Below are 10,686 nucleotides of genomic sequence, written 5' to 3'. Positions count from 1 at the left end.
TGCGAAAGTGCTCACGTAGTGCGCACGAAATCGAGCGCGAAGTGCTCGCCCACTTCCAAACACTCACTAACGCACTCCTTCACACATGCACGCCCCGTGCATACTAATTAGTAGTAGGAAAATGGAACATTACCGTTGTAAACGGGCGAAGCCCGTGCAAAAGTGCGCACTAAACGAGCACTTTACATTGAGATGACGACCGCGAAGCGGTCGTCATCCCCATATAAAGCACTCATTTGCGCTAAGTACCTCACGAATACGTTCCCCATCTCTTGCATGTTCCGTGCATATAAACATGTAATGCAAAAATTGAACATTATTACTGTATAGAGGGCCAAAAACACAAAACACACTCAAAATTAACGAAAGTACCCGTCAGTGACCAGGGACCCACACCATGAGGTAGGAAAGCGCGAGCGCTTTCCGAAAATGTATAGTTCATGATATTTGAAAAATGGGAAACATTGTTTTCGCATCGGAATATTATTCTTTCTTTCTTTCTTTCTTCTTCTTCTTCTCGGGACCAACCCCCCTATTTTTCACCCAGTGAACATTGACGAAAAGTCACAAAAATTAGCACACCTCTAAAAATCGTGCCTCTCTACATTCTGGCTATTTCCTTTTTCTAAAATTAAAAAAATTGGCGCGTCAGCGCCCCCAGATGTACCAAAAATGCATTGAGAGATGGGAAATGACCCAAAAAAAATCTGATCGTAGAATCATGAAATTTGGCGCAGAGGTAGATGGTGACAAGAGAAGTAAAAAATATTATTACGGCAACGCCGTCCGCCCAACCAAATGTCGGCCATATTGCTTAAAAAATGGCTAAACATGACTTCAGAGTTTTTCCAAATGTCGTACTTTTACGAACTCCTCCCAGGGCGTTGGCCCTAAAAAGCTGAAATTTGGTGAAAATGCTACTGAGGAGTGCGACATCAAAAGTTATCCAAATTACATTGATACCTGTCACGGTCTCTGTGCGCCGAAGCCGCAAACTGTAGCAAGAATTTCAGAAATCTCCCAAATTTAACATTTCTGCCGTTTGCGCAGATAAAGTCCGAATTGCGTCAAATTAGAATCAGTTGTTAAACTCTTTGCCCTAAACCTACTTGAAGTGAAATAAATTAATTTGGAGCCACAGCGCCCCCTACAGATTTTATATGAAGGTTAAATGTTTAGTTTTGCGAAATTAAATGAAATTTGACACACAACTCAATTTTGGCCCCATCAAAAAAGTCAATGAGACCCATGTCATAATTGTTATGGCTTTGCCGTAACGATGACCGAAACCTTCCATGTTATTCCAATGGGGAAATCGCCAGAACATGTTTACACTTTAGACTTTCACGAACTCCTCTTAGGGCGTTAGACATATTAACCTGAAATTTGGTGAGACTGATCTTCAGGGGTGGACCATCAAAAGTTATCCACATTTTTATTCTAAGAGTCACGGTGTCTGTGCACATATTTTGCCAATAATTCAAAATAAAATTGCTTTTTGATGGTAAAACAAAGGGGAGAAGATGTGACAGCGTCACAGATTCAGCAGTAGATGTAATAAAAGGACAATTGGGGCGCGTTAGCGCCCCCTCCTCTTGCGGCGTGCCGGCGGCGTGGCGAGGGCCGATCATTCCCGCAACAGTCATTGTTTTAAAATCAATCATATATTTTATGATTGTTTTTAAAAGTCTCAATGGCATGGCACCTTCATATTCATTTGATTTCCTCTAGCTGCACCTACCAAGCAGCTTCTAGTTGTCCCTTTAGGACCAGGTTCAGGACTAGAGAAGACAGGGCTTTTTCTGTTGTAGGACATAAGCTGTAGAACACTTTTCCTTTGCACATTAGAGCTGGACGTGCACTTGAGCACTTTAAGTCCCTGCTCAAGACACACCTTTCACATGCAATAATGTCACATTCATGTCCATATAACTGATGAAAATAGAGTGTTTATTTTACCATTATTATTATTAGTAGTTACGCTAGCTGTTTTTATTTTATTATTTTATCTTTATTCTTCCCCTCCATTCCTTATTAGGAAATGAGAGGTTTTGTCTAAAGGAGTTTTTGTTTATAAGAGTTCTTCTATCAAGAGTGTTTTTTAAACTTCCTATAATTGATCTGTCCTTTTCCTCTGTATCTACCTGCGTTGCAACAATGAAAGACTCCTGAAGACCTTCTACGACTCTGTGGTGGCATCAGCCCTCCTGTAGGTGTGGCCTGCTGGAGCAGCAGCATCACAGAGAGGGAGAGGAGGAAGCTGGACAAAGTCATCAAGAAGTCCAGCTCCGTCCTGGGCTGTGCTCTGGACTCGGTGCAGGAGGTGGGGGACAGGAGGGTCCTGGCTAGATTCACATCTATGCTGGACCATGAGTGTCACCCCCTGCAGGACACTCTGTCCACTCTGGAGAGCAGCTTCAGTGACTGATCCACCCTCGCTGTGTGAAGGAAAGGTTTCACAGGTCTTTCCTTCCTGCTGCTGTCAGACTTTATAACAAACACTGTTAGTCCTGAACATGTGCAATACTGATGTAACCATGTGCAATACCATCATATTCATGTGCAATACTGAATCAACCATGTGCAATACCTGTAAATAAGAGTGTTCTATTTTGTTTTTATTCGGTTTACTTACCTGCTAATAGTATTACCTAGTCTTGTGCTAGCTATTTTATTTTATTGTATTCTATTATCATTATTTTATTATTATTATCTTATTTTTATTTTTATCTTAACTTTTTATTTTTATTCATCTATTTTATTTTATTTCCCCCCCTCCATTCCCTATTAAGATAGGAGAGGAGTTTTGTTAATAAGAGTTTTTTGTTTTGTTCATAAGAGTTCTTCTATTAAGAGTGCTTTTTTGAAACTTCCTATAATCTGTCCTTTCCTCCTGTTTCTACTGCGTTGTAACAACGAAATTTCCCCTTGTGTGGACATTAAAGAATTATCTTATCTTATCTTATCACATTTAAAAACAACCAGTACTTTGGTGAGCACTGGCTGGTTTTAAATGTGCTTTATAAATATACATATTTGTATATATATGTATTTGGGGTTACTTTCATGCATGCATGAATGTAGACGTTAACCATGGAGTAAGGTCATTGTAACTTGTTAGACAGAATGGATCACGTGTGTGTTTATCTTGACGACCAGTTTGCATTAGTCACAAGGCTGGGTCGAGCTGCAGCTCTCAGACGTGAACTCACCGTCTTTGCAGGGACTTGTTGATAATTTGTCACCTATTGTTAATGCACTAGGGCCAGGAAAGCTGTCTCAGTGTTTACTCAAACAAAAAGAATTCACTGGGCCTTGCGCTTTTTTAGTACAGGTGCCATAAAACATCATCGGGTTGCAGTGTACAGAAATAAAACCAAGGTATAACATTATCTAAACCCCAAATTAGACTATTTGCTGTTTTTCAAAATTGAATCCTACTAGAGGTAAAATGTATTTTAGATTGTGAGGGCTAGAGGAAATGTTGTTGTGTCCTTATGCAAGTCACTTCACCTACTTCACATTGCCTAGTGAAGCGCTTGGAGTGCCTTGAAGGTGGAAAAGTGCGCAAGAAATACACTTTAATAATAAAAGAAATGCTGGAGTCAACATTCAGGAAGAAAGAATAATAAAATTGTATACATTGTATGAAAGGTTTTAGTGATATAGCTGTATTTACCTGGTTATTTTTAGTGTCACATATTTTGCTTGTGTTTTAATTTGCAAATTTATTTTCGTTTTACTATTTATGTTTTACACATAAAACAAAGAAACCCATGCAAAGGATGAAAGAAAACAGAGCTGGGCAGGACCAGAGAGAACTCAAGATAAGTAAAGAATAAAATTAGAAAGTGATGAGGTGGTATCATAGGAAACTTTAAAAAAAATCATGTTATGTTTTTGAAAGTAAATGATATAAGTTGAGCTCACAGGGAAATGTGTCCTCTGCATTTGACCCATCCTTCAAAGCCTAACAGGAGAAGCGGTTATGTGCAGCACGACATTGGGGGATTGGGGACTCTAGTGACTGAAGTTATTTACTTTCACCATGTTTTCCAATTTAATTTTGTTTAATATTAAACAGCATTTTACGGAATACTGTAAGTTATAGTATATTTACATTATATATTAAAGTACAAGAAGTCTTCTGGTACATAAGAGGCAGGAATGCCAGTGATTCTTCTAAGCTTCCCTCAGAATAAACCGAAGTCTGTACAATAACACTTCTGTGTGTCTGTTCTGTGTGTGTTTTTGTGTCTGTTGTGTCTGTACTTGTACTCTGTAAAATCCTTGCTTGTTTTAGGCTGACTGTAAGAGCTGTCATGGGACCACAGATGGAAAATAGCCTTTTGGTTATTTCTGGCATATCTACAGAAATGTTTATTAATATGCACTGTTCCTGAAATAAAGAAATAAAGACAAATTTGATGATTTCATAATTTTACACATGAATGTATAGTAACAATGGCGCAGAGCAGAAGGACATGAACATACTCCACATCCAGCAAACATCTGACTGTCACTACTGTGTCTCGGCACATTCAGCAACTCTGACTGGACTATTAGTACCTACCTATGTGCAAAGGAAGCTGACATTTACAGAGCACATATTAACTCTAGCTTGATTATTCATACATTTGACAACACTGCTTGTGCATATCAGCTCAAATGTGAGGTCACTGCAAATTGAATGCCCAAGGTACAAGTTTAAGGCTAAAGAGAACTAGTATAGCAGAAAGAAACCGATTAGATTAGGGCCTACAGATTATAACAAAAGGCAGAAAAGTAAAGTTGTTTTGAGAGTGACATAGGCCTATGTTGTTATGTTGTATTATATCTGTATTCACTGTGTGAATCTGTATATTCGCAAACAAGTCATCGCAGGCTGTCTGTCTCTCACTCCCCTTCTGCTGCTTGTCCCAGAGCTCAGTGTACTTTTCCTCTCCACTTTCTATTGTTCTAGTCCTCAGAGTTTGAAGAACCATGTCTTTTCCTTGTTATTACAATGTGGGTGTTGACTAGTAACCACTAAGACCTGCGCAAATAAACTTGCCTTGGCATGACCTACGCAGTGACTGCTTTTTGGGAGCAACATGTCTAACAATAAAACAAATCTACCAATACTTAAGGCCTTTACCACATTTGTCTTTTTATACCAAAAATGTTCATTGCCTTTCTGTGAACCTAAAAGTGTCTTGGTTGTTGGGGTTTCCCCCAAGTTTTCCCAATTTAAAACATAAATAGTAGATGACACTCTAAAATCCTTGCTCAAGTTGCTTCGGTGGCCCACTTCTCCCAGTTCATCAGTGGCACTGGTTGAAAGATGGGTCAAAATGTTTGGGTAGATAGAAAGCCTTTTATATTTATCCTATAGCAGATTTAAATTGCTTTTCTTTTTAACTTATAAGTTGTTGTTTTTTATCATTGTTCATTGTTTCATGTTGCACCAAATCACCAAAGCAAGTTCCTTGCCTGACCAGCCAGTCCCTCCTACATCCTGTTCAAATGCAGAAGGGTCTGGATTCGGACCATTGGGGGGGCGTCAAAAAACTCTCCATTATTCACCGGTCCAACCTCCGCCACTAATTTGTGTCACGTGTCTCTCAAATATGGAAGACATCGCTCAAATATTTTCGGAACATTCAGAACAAAATATATGACTTAATTTACCTCAGATTTACAGAGTTTAGTGCGTCACTTGTTGACTCAGCAGAAGTCGGCAAAGTTTCTCAGTCTGTGTTATTTTATCGTAAACCTCCATGTTTGTTTAGACACAAACAGACAATGCGTTTGTCTGATTGGTTAATCCGCCTGACAATCCCTCCCTTTGGAAATTGGAGCGACTGGGTTGGATTCCAGATAAAAACTCTTTGTAAATTATTTTCAAAGCGTGTGGTCTTGGCTGGTCAGGAAGGCAAGTTCCTATGTCTGTTCATTGACAATGGCAATAAACCTTTTCCAATTCTTATTCTGAAATGTGGGAAATTTCTCTTTGGCACTAGTCTACAAATTCAGTTACTCAGGATGAGCTATGGGATCAGTAATGTATAGGTTACAAAAAGTATACTCACATTGCAAAATAATTACCAGCACATTTAGTGTTCAGTTACTTCCAGAATTTCCAAATAAGCACTATGTGGATGGACTGGTTAGCACCCTCAGCAGTGAACAGTGAATGAACCAAATGTGTGTCTTGCATTGCTTGACAGTGAAACATATCTTAAATCTTGCTTAAAGGTGTTCTGTAGCATTTTAAGACAGAAATACTGACACAACACTCATGTTAAAGGTACACTATGTAACGTTTTTGGTGGAAATGAGACATGTGCATACTTTTCAACTCCCTTCTACAACAGTACGCTCACAGGGGCTCACTGTAACACACTGGACTGTGCAATGTAAAGTAACTGTAGGAATCTGCTGCTTCTATGGTTTGTGTAATACACTGAAAAAATGGCCAAGCCCTTTTCATACACTTCAGAAGGATGATTCACTTCTCCCGCTGCATGAGATTTGACCCCCATGTCCCCCTCTTTCCACCCCCCTCTAAGCCCACTCCAGATGTTATTCAGCAAAGACCAGAGCAGAACGGCACAAACCAGCGCACAAGGTAACCACACACACACTCCCTGAAGGCATTTTCCTCATCTCTCATACACTGCAGACAGGATATAAGGGACCAAGGGGATGTTGTGTGTGATATGGTGAACAATGGGCCTGACACAATGTTTAAAATGACTTTGGCTGAAAACATGGAACATTCTGAGCTAATGTTCAAGGCTTCGAGAACCTTTTCACCACCCTAACCAGTTATCTGATAACGTTCAGGTTTGCAGAGAAATTATAATATTAAATTTGTACTTTCAGTGTTTACTTATGGAGGGACACAAATGTCCACGCCTTTTCTGTTTGCTCTTATGTTTAAAACTTGAAAGTGAATTTATGAGAACTGCTTAAACTGAACAAGATTTAACAATAATGAAGATAACAAAATAAAAATGTATTAATTGTAACTTTTTACATAGAGCTACCCGTATATTAAGGTTTGTATATTATATTTTATATAAATTATTATATAGATTTATATTTAGGTTCACAGAAAATTCCCCTCAATAATCAACACTTGCACCGTGAAGTATTTTGGAAAAGTTAAAAGTATTTTACAGGCTGGTAACACACAATAGCCCCACACAATAGACGACACACACAGATTCCTAACAGAGTAGAAAGAAATAGACCCTAATCCTAAAAAAACATAGTGAGATTCGGCCAAGCCTGCGGCAAAGAAAACCTCCCTCTTTTCCTTCCTCTGTCCAACCTCCTCCTCCCAGTCTGCCCAGGCCCTGCCCAGGGACCAGGACTATATGAGCAGCCTGCCTGCCTCTATCCAGCTCCACAGTCCTGCCACAGACTGCCGCTGGTCCTCTTCTTCTTTGTCTCTTCTGTGATCCAAAAGCCAACCAAGGATGTATAGCCAGAGCATCAGCCCCATGATGCGGTCCAGCCGCATGTCCTACACCTCCTCTGCCCCCAAGGCCCACAGTATCTCTGGATACAGAGCAGCCCCTCGCATCTCATCCAGCCAGGTGTACTCTGTGTCTTCTGGTTATGGCGGAGGCATGAGTGGTGGTTATGGCGGAGGCATGGCTGGTGGTTCTGGTTTCGACCTGTCCAACGCCGTGGATCAGAGCAGCATCCACCTGAATGAGAAGGCCACAATGCAGAACCTGAACGACCGTCTGGCCAACTATCTGGACAAGGTCAGGTCTCTGGAAGCGGCCAACTCCAAGCTGGAGATACAGATCAGAGAGTACTATGAGAAGAAGGGACCAGCCGCAGAGAGGGACTACAGCAACTACTGGGCCATCATCAACGACCTCAAAGACAAGGTAAACTGTATGCACAGTCTTCATCTCAATAATGTTTACCAAACTGTTAATCATTCACGGAGTGAGTGCAGCCACATTCGAGGCATTCAGTTCATAGTTTGAGGACAACGTTATGTAATGATTAATGTGCTTGGTTTGTAGTAAAGATAATATCCTGCTTTCAAAAGAACTGCGAAACGGTTTGCAAAAGTGTAATTATGAGAGTAACTCAATAGGACTTGTGATCTCAGATTGCTGCTGCAACCATCGGAAATGCCAACATCCTCCTCCAGATTGACAACTCCAAACTTGCTGCAGATGACTTCAGGACCAAGTATGGATCAACCAACCACACAGCCCAATAGAACTCTTATAACTCAATACTTTCAATTGACCAAAACGCTTGTCAACAGATACGAGCATGAGTTGATGATGCGGCAGTCAGTTGAGGCCGACATCGCCAACCTGCGCCGTCTCTTGGACCAGACCACTCTCACAAAGGCAGATCTGGAGATGCAGATTGAGGGCTTGCAGGACGAGTTGGCATACCTCAAGAAGAACCATGCAGAGGTAATGCTGTAGTGTCTATTAAAGGCTTTCTGATCATACTTTTCTCATGGCTAATTAGTTGTTTTGGTTTTGTAGGAACTGGCAGCCCTTCGTTCTCAGCTCACCGGCAATGTCAATGTGGAGGTGGATGCCATGCCCCAGCAAGACCTCAACAAAATCCTGGAGGAGGTCCGCTCCCAATATGAAGGCATCACAGACAAACACCGCCGCGACCAAGAGGCCTGGTTTAATGAAAAGGTGAAGCTAACAGTTGGTTTGATAAATGCATCCTGCTCCATTCTAGACATGTCATTAAATGTAATCCCGTTATAATGGTTTGCCACTGTGCCTTTGTTCTCTACAGTCTGCAACGCTCTCAAAGGAAGTAGCCATAAGCACAGAAACAATCCAGACGACAAAGACAGAGGTCAATGACCTGCGGCGCACACTGCAAGGTCTGGAGATCGAGCTACAGTCTCAGCTGAGCATGGTGAGACCTCAAACCTACCAGCCCCCTGCATGCTCACTGATGTTACCTTATATGAGCAAAACTCTGAGTCTATTTGTCATGTCATGAGAAACACAGAAGTAGTCCAGGGTTAGAAGCAAAGGGGAACAGGGAGGTTTGGTAAGTGAGGTGGTAAGATTGAAAGAAAAAGATTGACGGCATTTAAATTGAGGCGGAAATAAAAGAGCAGGAGTAAAAGAATGCTGGACTGCACAGTTTAAACAAAACTCTGCCAGATGGAGATGCCTGCCAAAAACAGCTACTTTCCTTTCTGGGCTTTCTCAACATGTCACTTTAAAAAAAACAATTGAGGGATTTTTTTGCTGAAATCTACCAACCTACTTTATATTCCCGTAGCCATGCCTTATTTCACTTAAATTATGAATCAGCAGGCCTGAGCAAACTCTGAATATGGCATGTTGTAGAATGTTAAACTAACTTCTGACAAATTTAAGACACTGAAAGCTTTGACAAAATACATTCTTCTCACATAGACAGAATCCAGGGTGTGGTAAACGTACATCATGCACAATAGACAAAAAGATGATTAACTCATCTGCATCTGTGAACAATATGTCTTGTATATTTGTGGTGACAGAAAGGAGCGTTGGAGAACACGTTAGCGGAGACAGAGGCCCGGTATAGCGCCATGCTATCTGGTTATCAGAATACCATCAACATGCTGGAGCAGGAGCTCTGTAACGTCCGTGGTAGCATCGAGCAGCAAGGACAGGACTACAAGATGCTGCTGGACATCAAGTCAAGGTTGGAAATGGAGATCGCCACGTACAGGAGCCTGCTGGAGACAGAGGAGTCCAGACCTACCACAACAGGTATTAAACATTAAAACAATGAGGAAATAATGGCAATGGCAATATATATAAGATACTTTTTATTCTTGTTTGACAGGTGGCAAAACCACAGTTACCACTACAACTGTGCGCTCTTCCAGTTAAGTCTTCCAGCTGGCAGGACAGGCTGTTCACACACACACTCTCCCAATATAAAAGCTGTTACATGGGATGACAAAACTGTTCTCCAAATACCTGCAAACAATTTTAACGTTTGTCAAACAAAAGTGCAGTGCTGTGAGTCAGGAAATAAAAACTGCTTGTGAACCATAATGGTGTCCTGGGATTTGTTGGTGTGAAAAAAGAAAAAGTGCAGCTTTTTTCCAACACATTCCAATGTTTGTGCAGTTGTCATGGCAACAGCATTAAACTTGGAATGCCTGGAAACGTGTTACATAAGACCGATGATGTCATCACAACCTGGACAATAGTTAACGACTCAAGAGGGAGAAGATAAACAATTATTATGTACTTACAATTAAAAGCATGCAAATAATACCAACTGAATATATGAACATATATTGATTTAAGTAAAGATGTTTCTCTGACTGATCTTTGCCCTAAAGCTTTCGGAAGTGTGTCACTTCAGGAACATGGACAGAGCCAGTGGAGAAATGCAAACACTGAGTAACTGAACAAAGAGAGTCATTGTGGCACCAAACGCTATCTGCAGCACACTTAATCTCTTTCAATAGATCCAAGAGCAGGCCCATGTACCAATGAACTGCTCCGGTTCTGCAGAAGGGCGCGGTTTGGGCTCAGCTGGTGGTGCCAAGTGCAAATGGAGGTAGAGGAAGTAATAGAAATATGTACGCAAGTAAATACTATTTGTTAAAAACTATATAAAAGCATAATTTTTCATCAGAAACACTCACAAAATGATAGAAGAAATGCCCATACGTCCAAAGAC

General features: G+C 40.8%; 1 protein-coding gene across 1 annotated transcript; it reads left to right on the top strand.

Annotated features, from left to right (window-relative positions):
- Positions 1-7,383: 7,383 nt before the first annotated feature.
- krt94 (keratin 94) lies at positions 7,384-9,972 on the top strand. Its single transcript, XM_072462435.1, has 7 exons — positions 7,384-7,889; positions 8,120-8,202; positions 8,282-8,438; positions 8,514-8,675; positions 8,782-8,907; positions 9,524-9,758; positions 9,835-9,972. The coding sequence occupies exons 1-7, from the start codon at positions 7,467-7,469 to the stop codon at positions 9,879-9,881; spliced, it is 1,233 nt and encodes a 410-aa protein (XP_072318536.1). The 5' UTR covers positions 7,384-7,466; the 3' UTR covers positions 9,882-9,972.
- Positions 9,973-10,686: the final 714 nt, after the last annotated feature.

The sequence above is a fragment of the Eucyclogobius newberryi genome, unplaced genomic scaffold (assembly GCF_026437365.1).
Source record: "Eucyclogobius newberryi isolate DKJ021-1_F unplaced genomic scaffold, fEucNew1.0.hap1 SCAF_4, whole genome shotgun sequence".
NCBI lineage: Eukaryota > Metazoa > Chordata > Actinopteri > Gobiiformes > Gobiidae > Eucyclogobius > Eucyclogobius newberryi.
The sequence above is the reverse complement of the archived record's forward strand: the minus strand, read 5'-3'. Positions and strand labels throughout refer to the sequence as shown.